The sequence below is a fragment of the Abrus precatorius genome, unplaced genomic scaffold, assembly GCF_003935025.1.
Source record: "Abrus precatorius isolate BTA unplaced genomic scaffold, Abrus_2018 Scaffold6, whole genome shotgun sequence".
Classification (NCBI taxonomy): domain Eukaryota; kingdom Viridiplantae; phylum Streptophyta; class Magnoliopsida; order Fabales; family Fabaceae; genus Abrus; species Abrus precatorius.
The window spans coordinates 12,913,121-12,932,131 of record NW_020874406.1 but is presented as its reverse complement, the minus strand read 5'-3'; the positions used below and the strand labels follow the sequence as shown (position 1 = coordinate 12,932,131).

Here is a 19,011-nt window from a genome sequence, read left to right as displayed (position 1 = left end):
TATTATATTTATCAATCACTTTATTCTTGCTCTTTCACTTGTTTATTAAATCTTTTACATTTAAATTTATATCTTAATTTTATACTTACTAGTATCAAAGTGTTACAATCACCTCCATTCAAAACTAATGTAAACAAGCCGCAATATCCTTGTATGCCACAAATGCATTGAAGGTGGATAACCTGAGGATCCTGGGACACATGATCAACGTAGAAAGGTTGTTAACTCGTTATATATCTTACCGGTGTATATAACTTATAAGAGAAGGAAAAGAAGAAAAAAGATTTAATAATCTATATAATATAATAAAAAATAAAATAATAAAATAAAATGTAAAAAAAATATAATATGTACAATGTTGCACAAATATAAAAATTTATATAATTTATTAAAAACTATAATATTAAATAGTATTAACATATTTAATAATATTAAATTTTATAATTTTTATATTATTCAAAATTACAAATTTTTTAAAAAATTGTAAGATAATACAGATCGATGTCGTCAAGCAACGTTAAAGAGCGAATCTCGAAGAATCTGTCACTAATACTTTTGAAAGGGCATAAGTAACTTTTAACCATGTGCTATGGTCAAGGCCATGGATCATCCTCGCTCTCATGTTTCATGGTCCCCAATTTATATTTATGGGTTACTATATATGGTAGAACTCTGGATTACTTACCAAATTATTTTTCTTTTCAAAACAAAAGTGAGAAAAGTTTTAAGAAACGGTTGGTAAAAAGAGAAAAAAAAATAATGAAAGTATGCCAGTAAAATCAGCATTTCTTTGTTATTTTGCACTTCATATTGGTATAATTTCATTGATAAAATTTTGTCTTGACAATCCATTCAAGTCTTGGATGAATGCCTACGCAAGGGAGTTGGAGGAAGATTCCGTGACTTCTTGTCTTCAAATCAAACTGACTAGCACAAGATTAAGCAAAATGCACACTTGGCTAGGTTCTTCAGACACAGGCTAGCTAATTCATTTTCAATTTCATTGTTACAGTAGGACTTCTTATTTTGCTACTCACATGCAGTTGTAAAGTTACTTTGATATGGTGAGAGCTACCTTAGGAGGACACACTTAACCCAAAGCATAAGCAAAGGCAGATGCAATCCATGTGTGACTTGACTTTGAATTTGAATCATCATCACAGACAAGTTCTTGCATCCACATGCACTGTTGTGGTCTTTCAGATAATTTTGCAAGCAAATTCAATATTTACTTCTAAAATATATATATAAATTGCAAATGGAGACAAGTTAGCAGTTCTGAGGAGATGCTACACACAATTCACATCTTTTTTACCTGTTTAACTTCAATTCTCTACTCATATTTTAATCTTAAACATTTGCACATAATTGTACACATATATTTACTTCTAACTCACACATAATATGCATATTTTTCTATTTTATATTATATTTTCTTTAATAATTTTTGTGAAAACATTTATTATTTTGTAAATTAAATAAATATTTTCATAATAACATACCTATTTATTATTATTTTATCTACATATTCAAATAAATTCATAACTATATTTTAATTCTTTTAACAAAAATTAAAAAATTAAATAATATTTTAAAAGCATTATTTAGGAAGCCACTTTTATTAAAAAAAAAATTCATTTTACCACATTACTTTGTAAAATTAATATTTTGAAAAAAAATAATATAAAATAAAAGAAATATATGCAAGTATGATACATGTAGTGATGCTAGGAGATAGATCAAGTAGTTGAATAATCAATCACTTTCCTTCTCAAACTACCCCTAGTACTGATCAAATTCCAACTGTCCCCAGCATTGTGAGTGTTACAGCAGCAGTGATTGTTGTCTCACATGTTAATGGGATGGGTTAAAACAGTTAAGAAGTTAAATGAGGTGATATTTCATTAAATAGGTACAAATTAATCTCAGCATTTATGTCATATTTGGAATAGTTGCTAGAAAAATAATAATTATTTCTGCTTTCAATTTTTTAAATTAAAAAATAAGTAATTATTTTTCAAAAATACATTAATATAAGCATTTTTATTTAATGCTAAAACAAAATTATTTTACAATAATATTTTTCAATGAGCAGATATTTTGTCAACATAAGGTTAGTTGGCAAGTTTAATTTTTTTAAAATAATAATAAATTATTTTAAATATACATGCATATATATATATATATAAATTAATAATAATTAAATCATATTAAATTTAAACATTTTAAGTAAATGTAGGCCTTACAAAGTAAACGGAAAGTATGAAAAAAATAATAAATACCTTTATATAGAACATTGAAATATTTTTAAAATATATTAAATGAATTTAAAAATTATTGAATTAATTTATTAACTATTATTATTTATACTCTTTAACAGGACTCATGAATTATGATCAATTTTTATTTTAGAATACACCTGTTTTTTAATATATTTAATTTATTACATAATGAAATTATTATTGATTATTTAATGAATAATAATATACTTTTTAATAAAAAATTATTATTTATTTTATATCCTCATTAGAAAATTTGTTTCTTAATTTCATTAATTTTAACAAATAATGTTAGAATCCTAAGTGGTGAGATTTACTTAACTTTGACGGCCACAATTGTGACAGCCTCCCAGCCTCGCGCTTCACGTTCTCAATAACAAAACCTCATAAATGTGAGTATTTAATAAATAATTAATTTTTTCTCTCCTCACTTCCCACGCCTTGCACGAGCAGACACAAATTTTACTTGTTTTATAATACATAGAACTAAGTGTTGGTTTTTGAATTAAAAGATACAATATAATACTTGTGTTTTATTTTAAACAAGAATTTATGACATAAATTTATATATTTTTTATTTTTTTATAAGAAATAAAAAATTAAATCAGTACATAAAAAAATAATTAAGTATGTTATTTTTTTATAAATATAAATTTTATTCTAAAAATATCTATGATAATAAATAATATAGTTAGTAATTTGTATATTTAATAATATTAATAAAAAAATATAAAAAATTTAACAATTAATTTATCTTAAATTTATCATTTATTTCTTCTAATAAAAATTAAAAAAATATTTTATTTTATTTTTTATAAAAAGTACCGGAGAGAGTAATTTCTTTGCAACTGGTATTAGGTATGACTTTAATATCAATCACAAAAAATCTTCCGACATCTTAAAATGAAGAATTTTTTTATGTAGAAATCAATTTATAATTAGTTGTCAATGAAAGGATCTGAGATCCAACTGCCTGTGCTTGCCTTTATAAAAAATTAAATAACATTGATGGACTACAATAAACTACCAAGTGGAGATTGCTACGAGAATTTTAGAAGCTCTCAATGCAATGCTCATATTATTTAGAGAGAAAAACGCACAAAAACTAGAGTGATATTGAGAAGGAAACTAAAAACATCCAATGACATAAAAAACAAAAGAAAATTTAAGTTCAATCAAGAAAATAAAAGTTTTACACAATGTGAAATAATAAAAAAATGTTACAAAATATGTAAATTTAAGAAATACATATTTTTTTTAAATTAGGAAAGATAACAGCATGTCAAATAACAAATCTCTTCTACCTAAGAATGAGAATATTATTTTTTTTCAAATTAAATTTTACTATAAACTATTAAGATTAAAATATAAAAATCATGTGATATTTTTTAAAGTTTATATAATTTTTTAAATTAATTATGTGATTTTATTTCATTTTGATTTTTTTTATGATTATATGATTTATATATATATTTTTATTCTGATGTAAAAATAATATTTTATTAAATTTGTCACCAAGAAAGATAATTATAAAAATCATGTGATATCTAAATGATAAAAGAGGTTAAATTAAAACTTTATAGGCATAGTTACTGTTAACATAAAAACTAAGGGGAAGTATATTATGTTACCTTAAGAATATAACATTTCAGACATACAATTTTTATTTTAAGCCAGTAGTTTCAACATGTACAGTGTTAAATTGAAATAAAATTTTAAATGATAACTTAAAACACATTATGTGGTTGTTTCAAAAGTTAATAAATTTATAAACTTAGAAAGTAAAAATTATAAATAAATATTCTATTATATTAAATAAAATTTAACAAAGGGATAATTTTTTAATTTATAATAATGATTAAATAAATCAAAAATAATATTTAATTAAAAATTAATTGTTTAATATAAAATTTTTGTTGACATGATAAAAAAATCAACTCTTAAAAATATTCTTATTTAAAAATATTTTTATCTTAAAAAATACTCACAAATTATGTATAATTTTTTTTTATAGTTTATTCAAGAGGTAATTAAGTGGCTTCTCAGGAGGCTTGAAATAAGTATTTCCCTCACTTCAGGGTTAAGCAACCTAACAGTATGAATTAATTGGAATTTTTTATTTAGCAAGGTAGGGATCTAAATTAAATAAAAAGTATATATAATAGGTAAAATGAAAAACAAACATTTACAGAACCTAAGAATATATATATTTTTTAAAATGAGTATCTTAAAACTTAAGAATTACGTGTATAACCATTGCACTGATAATTTGTTTACTGTTCAGCTGTGCATGTGAAGTTAATGTGCTGAATGGTAAAAATCATAAATAAACTTTATTGTGTGTAACACGTATAGTATGTTTGGGGATTAAGAAAACAACATTAAAACATTAAATTAATGTTGATATAGTATTTTATTTTTATTATTTAGATTAAAATTATTTATTAAAAAATTACTCTCTTTTGCTTTTATATATATCCCAGGAGAAATTAAATCTATCGTCCATGCTGATTGATTAGTTGGTTTTTTTCGAGCATAAACCTTCGAAAGTATTTTGCTGGTGACATGTGTTTGTCCTTATAAATCTATTTCTGTATGTATCCAAAATGTGATAATTTTTTTAAAGAGTAATTTTCTCTTACGTTGACAGTTTACTTTTTTAAATTTAATTTTTAAGATTTTTATTTTTTTAATTTAATTAATATATTAAATATATTAAAAAAAATTTGTACGAAAAAATTCACTGATTGTAAGCAATGTCACTTGGTTTTTATTCCGTGAACCCAATAGAATGATAAAAACATGAATTGAGTAGAATAGATGCATGAGTGTATTGACAAATGACAACAGATGGTGAATATGCCTTTCTTTAAAAGGGAATAGGTGCGTGTGCATTGGCTAAATAAACTGTGCCGTAGATTCTCCATTCACCAATTCACCTGTCTTTATGCAATTAGACTTTTGAGTCTTTAATCTCATTAATTTTGTTTTTACCAAAAACAGCTAACTTAGTTGATTCCTCTAGAAATAAAAACCTTGATATATTATACTTTGAATGAGGATGTTTGTTGTTATTGGGGACAATAGAAACATTAATGCTTTTTAACACTAAATAAGGCACAAAATTTAATAATTTAAATAAAAAGTATAATAAATTTTAACTACTTATTTTTTAAGAGACTAAAATTTATTTGAGCTTTCAAGATTTTAGTAGTCCAGTGAATCCAATTTTATTGTCCAAGCTCATGATTATATATAAAAATAAACTACGAAGAGAGAGTACATTGCTAAACAATAAGGATTTTATCATTTTATTATCCAAATATCCGAAGTAATAGGAATTACATCGGTATAACTTATAATGTAAAAATGAGAAAAGGAAAAAAAGTTACAATTCATACAACAATGATCTTTTGATTTAAAGCCATGTATCGTCATTTCTCTTTCTCCACAAAATCTGCATCTAAGAACATGGAAAGAAAAGCCCATAGCCTGTATATATACATCTTCAAAGTTTGTCAAGTAACTAAGTGCAGCGGTGACCACAGTTATCCCAAAACTCTTATTAGATTGGGCCAACCCTTTCACCCTATGCACTCCGCTTTATAAAGCCTTCTGTCTCTTTCCATCACTTCTGTCAGAGAATCTCACATTTTCTAAAATTGAGCTACTTAAAGATATTTTATTCCGATCCGTTAGCTTTTGTACAATCACAGGATCAACCTTCTCTCCTTTCCAATCAAACACATTAAATGCCACAACTGGGCCACGGTGTGAACTTATCTTCGATCCATATATTCTAATTAGCCCAGTTTGAGAATGTGGATGTTGAAGACTCATGAATGCATTAACAAGCCAATTAATAAGATACCTGGCCCTGCAGCTAATTACTATTAGCCCAACTGAATCTGCATGGTCCAATCCTCTACATTCAATCCCTATGCTTCCACTCACTGCCCTTAATCTTTCTCTAGATTCAGTTGATTCAAGGGATGTGTTTAACTCCACAATTTCTGATGACAACACTTGTTCAGTCCCATGTGGTGGAGATTTTTCACTTGTTTTCAGCTTAGTTGATGCGGATAGTGATCCATCTTCTTGTAATTCAGTACTTACTTTTGGTTCAGTTTGTTCATTAGCCATGACAAACTCTTCCACTGGCTGAGGTTGTCTAAATGCTGGAAAGAAGCTTACAATTCCTTTGCTTGTGGGATTGCTTGTTTCTTTTAGAGCAGATATACTGGATTTCTTGATGAATAAGCACCCAAAACCTGATGGACTTTCACCAAAAACTTTGTAAAAGCAACATACCATAAAATCAGGCTTAAACAAAGTCAAACCCAATGTTTCCATCTCTTTAGGTCTCAATGCACGTGCATCAAACAAGACGTGCCATGGACATCCAAATGTATGAATATGGTGTTCCAGTAACACTTAAGTGAAGTGGGAAAACAAATAGACCTCTCTTTCTTTTCCCTTTTTTTGTTCATTATCATTTTCTTCAATTTTCTGCCCCGTATTCTGAAATTGGGCCAGGAGAATTCAGCTGACAAGGCATGAACTCCTTGTTCCTTGCAGGTCTCAATCATCACATCCAGTGCCTCACTCTTGTGATCATACACCGTGAGGAGCTCTCCATCAGTCTGAAATTGGAATGAAACTGCCACAAGTTTAAATGCAGAAACCTCGTTAGCAATGAAAACCATAGTGTAATCAGCTTCAGAGACATTCATAAATCCCATAATTCTTTCTCTGATTTTGGATTCTAGTCCAGATTCCTGGCCATCATGGAGTATCTGAGAATGCAAAGTTGTTGACTTGTAGGATATAACAAAGAAGGGTGGTTCTAAGTAAGGCAGCGATGGAAGAGGACAAGAAGATGAAGAAGGAGTTTCAGTTGTGGGACATGATCTTTGCTCCTGAGCGTAGGAGAAAAGGCAATGTCCAGAGTAATCAAAACAAATGTAGGAGGGATTCAAGTGATGATATTCTTGGGCACGTATTTGATCAACGTGAGAAGTGTTGCCAAATAGAGGGTATGCTTTGGTAAAGTCAATATATGACTAGTCCAAAGAAGGGAGGGCCTCGTGATGGGTGAATTGGGCATGTGGATGAAGAGTGAAAGATGTGGCTGCTTCCAAGTCATGGCTTGATCCAGTTATATGGACACTAGACTTGGGAGTGTTATGAAACTTATCAGAGTAAGAGGCATGAAAAGGAGAAGGAAAACAGACGTTGTAGCAGGATTGAGATGCTTCTTCAGCGCAAAATGGGTGCATTTTCTTTCTTTCACTTTCATACTATTTTGTTATATTGTCTTTCCTTTCCTTTCCTTTCCTTTTCTTTCCTTGTTTGTGTATTCATTGGAAGTTTCACCAAGTTGTTGTAAATGTCAAAGTTCAATAGTTAGACAGATTGGAGTGTTCCTACGACCCTCTTCTGTTAACCATTGTCTTAAGTCCTAACCATTCCTAGCTTCTATACAATGCCAATCAATATCATACAGTTTTGCTATTTTGAGTACGGCATCATTTTATTTCATACGTATGAAGTTGGGAAATTCATGACGACTTAAGTGTTGAAAGACATTGGGTTAATTAGGTTTGTTTATCAAATTGATGGGTTTTGTTTGGTTGAAAATCAATACCCAGACAGCAAAGTTGGTTGGTCCATAGCATTTGGGGTGTTTAACTCCTTAGCCAATATGAGAAGTATTTGTGGTGCTTCCAGGAAGAGATTAAAATGCTATTGGAATTTGTAGTAATGAGACTTGAAGTTTCAGAATCCAGATGATGCCGATACCGAAAACAAACAAGAGGTGAAGGCTGAGTTTTCTTAGTGGCCGGCACGGCACTATCACGATAACCCCCGGATTTCTTATTTGGAATAATTACGTTTCTTTTTTTATCTGTGACATTTGCTTTTTTCTCACAACTGGTTAACATTTTAAAGTTTTGTGATCGCACACACGGATAATCTTTGATTAGCATAATGTCATTAAACTTAGTTTTTTTTAAAGTTCATTCACACGTGTTTTTATTTCTTAGTTCGGCTTCGTGGCGCCCAAATTAGCCCATCTAGCACAGCACAAAATTTTGGGGCTACTTATGTTTACAATTAATATATGATTGACCAAAGAAATTAATATATTTTTAATATAGTACTGGGGTAAATAAATCTTAATAAAACGTATCCATTGATGTCGTAAAGACAATGTGCATATATATAATTTTAATTTTATATTACTCTTCAAAGATTCACTCCTATCAATTTTTTTGGGTATATGTCGTTTATTATAAAAAAAGAATTTCATTTACCAAAAAATAAAAATGTTCAAGTATTAAAATATTTTTATTAGTATAGTCTTTATCTAACAAAAAAAATTACTATGAAATTTAATAATTTAAACTAACATTAATAATGCATTGTAGTAATATTTGATATATTGATAAGATATATAAATATTTTTATTAAAAAATTTATTTATTAGAACAATAAATGTGTTAATATAAAGTCATAATATCTGTACAAACATATTAATATTTATTAGAAAAAGCCTATCTAAATAAAGATCAATTTAATATTGAATTATTAATAAATAGTTTTTTTTTTTTTTTGCAGTTGTGTGCATGTTCTCTTCTACAAGATCATCAATAAGAAAATCATCAAGAAGTACACAGTTTATATTAATTTTATCGATGTTTTAAATCTCAGTATAGATTTAATTAAGTTTTACAGTGATTGAGTAGTCATTGATTAAACTATGACTCCAAGCTGGCTAAAATTAATCATTACAAGTAACTAAACCGTATTGAATAAAACGGGTGAGAGCTTAAAGCATCCTCCTCTAAAATTGCCTCCATCATATAGACACCCTTTCGCTTTTCCGAGAATAAAATTCCTATGCTTGATTGCCTATTAATTTAAGAAAGGGGTATCCAGCAATCTACTTATCTTCTCATTCTTACTATCATGGGATGGCCTAGCTGACGCTACTGATCATTTTGCCAGAGTTTGATCAAACTTTGGTGATTCGTGTGAACAGCTTAATTCTTGCCTATACACATCATTGCGAATTAATTCTAAACTAGTTTTGAAAACGGAAACTTGTTGCAGATCGATCATGTGCTCAGAGAAAATAAGCATGCTTAAACAAGTAATTAAGTCAAGGAAGATATTATTTATACTGTACATCTAACATAAATAAAAAACTTAAATTGATTTTCCACAGAGGTAGTATTATTGATTTGCATGCGGGCATCCTAAAAATCATTTTGTATTCATCACCGCCAAATTAAATTCAAGCGTCAATCTTTGTCAGTTCGGCTTAGTATCATTAAATCATTGGAAGGACTGATAATTGGTACAACGGAATTAATAAATTAGTCTATGATATTTGTTGGATAATTGTGTTTGTAATATGAAGAGATAAAGCTGCAGGATCCCCAGTGCTTAATTTGCTGGATGATAATTTCTTCTAGATAAACTTTATTAAAAGGTAGATGGCGTGTGTTTACGAGTTTGTTCCAGCTCGTGAGGGGGTTCTAATTAGGTTGCTAGTATATAGAATCGTATTAGGATGCATTTAAGCACGATTACGATGCATTCATACTCCTTCGTAAGTACAACAACACGAACCAGATCGAGTTCCCACTACTCCACAGTTTGCTCGGAGCTGTATGTTTTAGTTCTGAATGCAACACATTTTTCTTTTCCTAGGGTCTGAACTGCCTGTCTCATATTCTAATTTAGCTTGTCCCTCAACAACATTCCATTTTCACTTTAGGAAAATGATTTGTTAAGGTGTGGAACACGTGGAGGAAGATAAATAAAAAAAGAAGAGAGAGAGATGGAGATAATGTGAGAATTTAAAAAAAAAAAAAAATCAAAAACCACGAAGAATGAATATAAGAAAAGAAAATAATTACACTACACTTTATATGGGATCCAGAAGATGACATCAGAAGGTGTACTTGAGCGGTCAAGCATAGTTTCTGTGTTTAAAAGTAAAAACAAAAATCACACTGATTCAAATAGAAAGTACACTAACTATATATATAGCACTACTGCACTTCAATTTGGGATGAATATAATTGCATACCTCACCCGTAAAACAAGAATGAATTTTGGCATGATATTGAACGTAGATAATAGTGGAGTATATACTAATTAAGCAAAAATCAGTTACAGGGCAACTCTCCTTTGGCGGATCATACGGATTAAAGAAACATACATAAACCAAAATGATTGATTCATGCACGTTCTTGTTGAGCACGACTGCCAAAGGGAAGGAGCCCAGCAACTGGTTCGCTTAGTCGTTTTCAAATTCTATTATATAAAGCCTAAACATCTTTGATAGCTGCTTGAAGCGAGACAAATGATAGAGGCATTTATAATCGTGTAAGTAGCATATGCTCATGGATATCCTTCCATTCTGTGGTGCCTGCTTTCTACGCATTCCATGCAAAGCTTTCTTTTATCTGAAAAAAGACACCTAATTCTAACTCCAATATGTAGATTCTTTCCTAGCTTTTGCTTTGCATAAACCACTTTAGAGTTTCTTTTTAAAAATCAGGAGTTTAAATAAGTGAAACCGCGTTATATATTCAAGGCTTATGACCTATGCATTTATCTGATTGGCTATTTTTTTTAAGGCTTGATTTAGTATTTTTAAAATTTTAGTATAGCTTATAAGTTTATTTATAGTGTTTTTAAATAAGTTAATAAATCTAAATTTATATATAAATCAAATAATTTAAGCTTTTAAATATATAATATCAAAGTATCATTATTATTATGAATGTTTATTAAATAGATCAGTGTGGTAGACTTAAAAAGATTTTTAATAGCCCAAAATGTGACTTTTCAAATTAAATAGACTTTTAAAGAAGTGTTAACATAATCTTTTTAAGCCTGATGTAAGCTAAGACCTCAGGTTATATATAGGCTCCTGACAAAAAGGCTATTTCCAATTAAAAATAAATTTTATAATATTACTTTACTCTTTCAATTTTGGCTTAAGTTGAAATTTTGACATTTTCATAGTCTATACTCGCATATTTTAATTTTTAGGGAACATGCAAAATAAAATAATTTAATGTAAGAGAGAGAAGTTTTCAGAAAATATTGAATCATAAGTAATCTGTATCATAAACGTTATCGATGTAAGTGTTAATTAATAAGGTAGCTATTGATTTAAATTAAAATTGGAAAGGTTAAGTGAAAAAAAAAACATATATTTGAAAAAAATTCAAACTTCAAATTGAAGGTACAATTAAATTTTAAAAAAAATTGAACAAAGTTCTCACTTCTCTTTTGTTTTCCTTCTGTCCACGGTTCCTGCTGACGGGAGAGATGCGTTCTTGGGCTCTTTATTTCCTGAAGTTTCTTTAAAACACTCATATAGTTTTTTAACACTTTTTTTTATCATTTTTATTTGAAAGTTTTTAAGACTTAAAAAAATCATGATTCACACTCTTTATTTAACGAGTCATACACACAAATTTATAAATTTTAACAATTTCCAATTTTTTGATAAAAAAAGTGTGTCAAAATATATTCTACTAGCACTTTTTTTTTATATGGCAACAAAATCTTGGCACATACTGTGCCATATATTACCCATATTACTCTTTATATATATTTTTAGTGCCCTATTGAAAACGGGCGCTTGAATAGCAATATATACTATGTAAAATATGTCTGTAAATGTATCTTATTTTCCACTTCATTTTCAACTCCATACATTTATTAATCTATATATAATACACGTATAAACAATTTTTCATGCTTATTAAGCCTTGTATTCACTTTCCTTTGAAGATGATTTTTACAAAGAGAAAAACATTGGTACCGTAGAATATAATCATTACCTTTAATAAATAGAAGAATTATAAATGATATTAATTGTTCATTGAAAGCTCATTCCCATAGTTTATACCACGGAATATAACCATATATCTGCCCTCTTCGAACTTTTGAGAAGATATATTTGATCACTTATTCTCGTTAATGCTTAACGAGTCAAATGAACTTACTCATTTATGAACGAACTCAGTATAATCCTTTCCACATGGATGCAGCATATTAACATTTTTTATTACCAATATCAGCGTACTTATTAAAGTCGGTTCGGATTGAGCTATTCAATTAATGAACATTAAAAAACCTAATTCAGGAGGTAATATGTCAAATTAATTATATTCAGTAATCGATAGTAAACAAAATAACGATTCAGCTAAAAAAAACCAATAGATTTGCCTATAGCAATTTTTTTTAAAAAAAAAACCCTCAAAACTCGAAAAACGAAAAAAGGGTAAGCAAAATAATTAAATTTCAAAAAATAAAGAGTTTGTTATTTATTTGAAGATGAAAGAGTCTGATCAATTTAATACACATTTAATGTTCAGACCTTACATCAATAATAAATATAATAAAAACAAAGCTTATAAGAAGAGTATGTGAAATAATTATCACTTCACAAATTAATTTTTATTAATGAATTAAGCTAAACTCAAATTGAATTTAATATTGAATTAGTTTTTACTAAAAAAATAATCTATTAATTTTTTTCAAAAACAAATAATATGAATGTGTAGGGGTGTTGGAAAATCTTAAATTAACTGCAGATATAGTTAGCTAGTTTTTGGAGTTGAGACTACTTGATGCTAAAATGAGACAATTTTAGTTGCCGTGTTTTATGTTGAAAGAGTACTTTTTGCAATAACTGGATATTAAAAATAAAAGAGTAAGTGAGAGATAAAATAATTATTAATGATGTCAAAGATGATATTAACTCTTTAATTAATTTTTGAATAATTAAAAAATGTTAATTTATAAATAGAGTGGTCCAGTCAGGCTGTCACCTCATTGATATTCCATCACCTAGTGAAAGCCATTACCAAATTAACCTCAAACTTAGACTAAAAAGCCAGTAAGTTGCCCATCTGTTGTAACTTAAACAATGAAAATAATATTATTTCATTGCTTTTGGCTTTGATTAAGCAATGAGACGTAGGGGAGTGCGTTCCTAGTCGTTCTCATTGTGAAAGAAACTTGATATAAAATCCAATTAGATATCTGAATAACCTAATAATTCCATTTGATGAACCTTAAAAAACACAGATGATATATATATATATTACTCGGTTTGGTCGCCGGCAAGTCTCTCTCTCAAAATTTTGACTCCCATATACCTGCACCAAAATAAGAAAATAAGAGATAAGAATAATGAATTAAAATATGAGAAATCTCATAATATAAAATCACCTAATATATATATATATAATCTTATTGTTTTACCTTCCAAGCATCATAAGAGTGGCTTGGGGATTAGTTCCTGGAGAATAATTAAAGGTAGAACCATCGATAATGCGGAGAGCGTCGACGCCGAGAACCTTATAATCAGTATCAACAACTCTCCGAACTTGGCAACCCCCATGGTAATGCCATATAGTCATCACAGTGTCCTTACAGAACTGTTCCAAAGACGTTGAAGTGTTGGTGTGTTTGGGCAACAAATTAACGGGGGAACTTGCGGTCATGTTGAGTAGCAAGGACACTGGCATGTTCTTGTATCTGAATGGAGCAAAAGCCTTGGATTCGATTACCTTCTCGATGGTTCGAATGCCTTGGACGCATCTCTCCAAGTCTCTGGGGTCTTTGAAGTAGTTGAAGGTCACTGATGGGTTCTCATTTGGATCACTGCTTTGTAGCTCAAGATGCCCCGTTGAAATTGGGCCCATTATTTTCTCAAGGATGAACCCGCCCCTGAACGCTGCCTCCTGTAGCCTCTCCATCGAGTCTATTGCCTTTGCCAAGGCTTCTGGAGTTCTCTGCTTCGGAGGCAACTTCGAGAATTGACCAACCTGCATTGTGCATTGCCACTAAATTAAATCACAAGTTCATTGATATTCATCAATTGGGTTGTCAAATGTGTTGTTAAGGTTAATGTAGACCAGAGAGTTGCCTGTGTGGGCTGTATTAAGTTCTTTTTTTTTTCCTGGAACAAAAGGTGTAGTTCAGTGGAAACTCTCAGAAGACTTGTCTAAGTTTGAGGAATGCTATATTTTTTAAGAATATAAAAGTGGATTTTGAAAAGATTAAGAAAAATATTGGGACGTGCTATTAGATTATTAGTAAGAAATTAATAAATAAACCTCCTTTTATAGAAAACCATGCTAAAATTGTATTGAAAATTGTGGTGAGATGTTTCAATTTTTTATATAATAAATAAGAGGATTGATTGAGGGAGTTGAAAAAAATAAAAATGGTTAGCATTATTTTGAGTGAAGTTAAAACATTAATGGGCATTAATGAGTTGAAAAAACCTTTGGGGAAAACATTCCGTAATCTCGTGGAGAGCCACCAGCAAAGTTTTGGCCGCTGGCAGCTTCAATATAGCTGCCAAAGTGGGTAATGGCAACAACCTCAATGAGAGAGACCTCTGCGGGGATTGGAGACGGGACAAAGATTGCGTTCATTGGATTATCCGACATTCCCTGTCCTACCATGGGCTGCTCCAACACCACTTTTATCTTATGTTCCTCAAGTTCATGTGCAGGCCCAATCCCACTCAACATTAGAAGCTGTGGGCTTCCCAATGCACCCGCTGACACTATTATCTCATTCTTGGGCGCCTCATTCAGATATGCCCTGTGTTCTGCCCCCAATGCATCCCTATATATTACTCCATTCGCCACTGCCCTTGATCCACCTGTTCAAATTAATCATTAATTAAATTGTGGGAGTGCCAAAATAAATCAACAAAATGCTATAATGGAAAATAATCATTAACCTTTCTTTTTAAACAAGATTTTGTGGACGGTGGCATGCAAAAGTACAGTAATTCCAGTGGGGTCAGCATAATCCAAGAGATCAGCGGCAGTGTGCCTTTGGCCATTCTGGTCAAAGATGGAGCCTCCAACCTTAGTCCCATAAACATGGTCGAAAGTGAAACCATTGTAAGGCACAATCCCTACTTCCAACAATCCATCCCTCACAGCTGATTGCCACTGCCGCATAATGGGCTCAAATGCCACCACTCGCTCCACCCATTCATACGACTCATTCACTAACCTTTCCTCCCAACCAGCTTCTCTGTTCAATCCACACGCATAAACACACGCAAGTACATCAAATTATCAAATAAAAAGATATACAAATTAGAGTAACTACTCTCATCCAAATAATCATCATTTTATATCTTTTTCTTTCATAGTAGCATGATATTTTCAAATTTTAAGTATATATTTATTATATTTTAAATATAATTGATGTTAACAAAAATCAAAATTAAAAAATGATAATTATTAATATATTTTTAATATAAACATTTTATTCATGAATTTCTTAACTAATAATACACTCGTCTCATGCCGCTAGTAAACAAAAATCATATAAAACATGGTATTGAATCGTACCTTACGTAGTGAGGGCTTGCGCGAGTGTAGAAGCCAGCGTTCAAACAGGTTCCGCCGCCAAGGACGCGAGCTCTTGAGTTGATTACGCCGTCTTCGGAGATGAAGCGCTGAGCCGGAGAAGAAGGTGAGGTGTCGGAGAGTGCAACACCAAAAGCAGCTAAATTGCTGATGTTGGGGTTTCCATAAGGTGACCCACCACGTTCAAGCAAAAGAACTTTGTGATTTTCCGACAGTGTCGCCGCTAAGGGACACCCCGCCGTGCCGCCACCAATTACGATGTAGTCGTAGTAGGAGATTCTTCCAGCTGATGTTGCATTCTGCATAAACGTATATTTCCTACCTGTGTATACATATGTGTGTCATGAATGATGTTTTTGAACCACACTTCTAGGTTTAATTGAAGGATCGAAATAATTATATGAAATATTATATTTGGTGTTACTTTTTAGTAATTTAAACAATGATTAAAATTCACATGTTTATGAAGTCAACCACACTCTCAGAATTCATCCATAACATTTGATAATACTAGTCCTCCAATGCTTTGCCATTATTGCTAGCCGGCACCGCGGATCTATTAAATGGTGAACATTTTTTTAAAAGAAAGTCTTTGATTAAAATCATCTTGCTTCTTCCTGATGGGAAAAAATAATCAGATTCTCTCGGAACCATATATTGAATTAGCAACGTAGGGAATTGGTTGATTCATTTTAATGTGATAAGGTGCAATATAATATTTATTCAAACATGTATTAATTAGGCAAGGAAAATTGGAAGCATTGTAAAGAGGTCTAAAGTCAACTATGTATTCATATAAAAAAAGTCAACTAATATGTTCTTACGTTTTAAATAGTTAGACCCACATGAAGAGGACTTCCCCTGCCCTTTCCCATGCAATAAAATGATCAAACTTTTGTACTTGGGGCGGCTCAGAGTAGACAAGGGCCCTCCTCAATCCCTGTTAAAACATTTGAGTTGGTAAAAGGATCTTGCATCTTTATGTTTTCAATATATCATTTCTGATTAAAATTCATTAAAAAATTATTAACTACGGAAATGAAGTTCATTGAATAAATATAAAATTTATATAATTTTATGAATCAAATAAATTTTAATCAATGATAAAAAAAATATTTGAAATAATGTGTTAGAAATATCTCATTCATATTTCAAAAATATTTTTTGCATTATTAGGACCTAAACATCTTTAGATATAGCAATTGGATGTATGCATAACAAAAAAATTATAATATGGGATACAATATTAATTTTTAATGATTCAAGATTTTTCTTAATGCGTGTTATTTTCTTTTTTCTTTTCATGTATCTCTTGACTGAAAAGTTAAAAAGAGAAAAAGCAAAAAACTATTGATGGAGAATCAAGATTCCACAGCACTTCCTATGGTTTGGTAACACCTCGTCTCCCTTAATTAATGACCAATGTGTAGTACCCCAATTGCTTACTCATGTTCATTACTCCTTTTCTCTTCTGAAGTGAAGTTATTTAGCTTTCTAATGAGATAACTTCATGACATTATTTAATCTCAAAACTAATATATAAACCCGCAACATTGTCTGTGTTCTAGCGAGAATAATGAACTTTTATTTTTTTCATGAGCCATAATAAACTACACCTAGAATAATACATGTGAATGAATTTCACCTAGGCCTAGTTTAATAAATTTCTAGAAAATTATTTATGTAAAATAATTAAAAATAACTTAAACAAGAGCTATGAGCAAAATGCCTCAAAACATTCTTCGACGTTAGAGTTATTGAGCAAACAAGCTCAACGTGAGAGAGTAAACACAGTAAGAGTAAATTAGGTGTAACTCACTGAGAGCGAAAATTTTTTGGTTTTAAAAAGAATATTATGACTACATTTTTAATGAACGTGGGACATCTTGAAAATCACTAATAAGTAATAATATTTATTATCCAATCTAATTTCACCAGGACAGTACTACATTCTGTTTGATACCTGCTTCACCCTGCAATCTTACCTATCTGCAATTATATGGTCACTGATTAAAACAGAGAAAAACAAAGGTATATTCTTACCTTTTTGTGAAACACAATGTTTAGGAGATAAGAGAATCCCAACAAGTGAGACCAGAATCAGCCAAACACCCATAACTGCTGACTTGTGAGGTACAGCGCAGCTAAACTTGGAGTAATAAGGCCTTGAGAATCGAATTTAGTTTACGTTCTGCTGACTCAAACCAACCCTTCTTCTTCATTATATAAAGTGGCAGCCCCAACGATGCCAGCGGCTATAAGTTTGACTAACATAAAGATCACCTACTGTTTTTCTCGCCGAAGCCAAAGCCATCTGATGTTATGTAAAAACATGGCCCACAATGACAAGAAAATGCAGACTTTGTGATTTGTTTGTCGCTCTCACAATCTCTTGCCTTGCCAAATTTATTGTACCAATGTATCGGAGTTATATATCGAAAGAAAGAAAGAAAAAAAGTTTAAAATGAATGGGAAGAAAATGCCAATTTTAATTGGCTTATTTATTAAGTGGTCACTAGAGAAGATAGAAGACAGTTGGGTATTGTATTGTACACCTAATAACTGCCAAATACCTTGATCGTGGTTTTTCTTTTCTTTTGTATCCGTTGTGATAATGTGGCCCGTGGTGACTGGTATCATCCTCTTTTAGTTATGAATCGTATAGATATCTCTATGTATGTGTAAATTATAACACTGGTTATGAGATAATATTGTCACATAATTTTTTAATAGCTTAAATATAGTATTTGTCCATGTATATAAATGATCTGTCATAAATTTCTATAAAATTTGTTGTTAATACATAATTTTAAAAAGTTAAAAATTTATAATTTAATTTTTGTCATCAACTTTTTTCTAAGTATTAAAACAGATAAAAAGTCAGCTCAGCACTATTACGTGTTATATAAATACTATTTATTTTATAATATTTTATTATTTAAAATAAAAATTTATTAAAAAACCTTTTAACATATTTTATATATTTATAAAATAAACTTTCTTTCTCTCTTATTCTCTACCTTTTCAACTAGTGAAAGCTCCACTTTTTTCACCTCAACCCTAACCTCTGCTATGACTATCTCCCACTCTCTCCTCCTCCACCCCCACGTTAACCTCTCCACAGTCCCTCCCCTTCCACTCTTACTCCCTCCCTCCCCATCTTCCCACTTTCAAACTCACCTCAACCTTCACCCATTCACCATGAACCCCCGTTCACTCTCTCCTCCTCAACCCTTCCACCCCCACTATTAACTTCCCCGCAGTCTCTCTCCATTCCTCTACTCCTAAACCCA

General features: G+C 30.4%; 1 protein-coding gene and 1 pseudogene across 1 annotated transcript; both read right to left on the bottom strand.

The window, feature by feature from the left end:
* Nucleotides 1-5,674: 5,674 nt before the first annotated feature.
* Nucleotides 5,675-7,558, bottom strand: LOC113870203 (annotated as a pseudogene).
* A 5,861-nt stretch (nt 7,559-13,419) lies between these two features.
* Nucleotides 13,420-17,834, bottom strand: LOC113870202 (protein HOTHEAD-like). The gene is made up of 6 exons (XM_027506799.1): nt 17,762-17,834; nt 15,701-16,046; nt 15,076-15,377; nt 14,609-14,994; nt 13,581-14,146; nt 13,420-13,474 (listed from the first exon to the last, which is right to left on the bottom strand). Exons 1-6 carry the CDS (start codon nt 17,832-17,834, stop codon nt 13,420-13,422), a joined length of 1,728 nt encoding a protein of 575 aa, XP_027362600.1.
* Nucleotides 17,835-19,011: the final 1,177 nt, after the last annotated feature.

Excerpts from the sequence above, each read along its gene's own strand:
- LOC113870202 (XM_027506799.1), bottom strand. The coding sequence starts at position 17,834 with ATGGGTGTTTGGCTGATTCTGGTCTCACTTGTTGGGATTCTCTTATCT. Across the intron at positions 15,378-15,700 it reads GCAAGCCCTCACTACGTAAG|AGAAGCTGGTTGGGAGGAAA; the intron begins GTACGATTCAAT and ends TGGATTGAACAG. Across the intron at positions 14,995-15,075 it reads AATCTTGTTTAAAAAGAAAG|GTGGATCAAGGGCAGTGGCG; the intron begins GTTAATGATTAT and ends TAATTTGAACAG.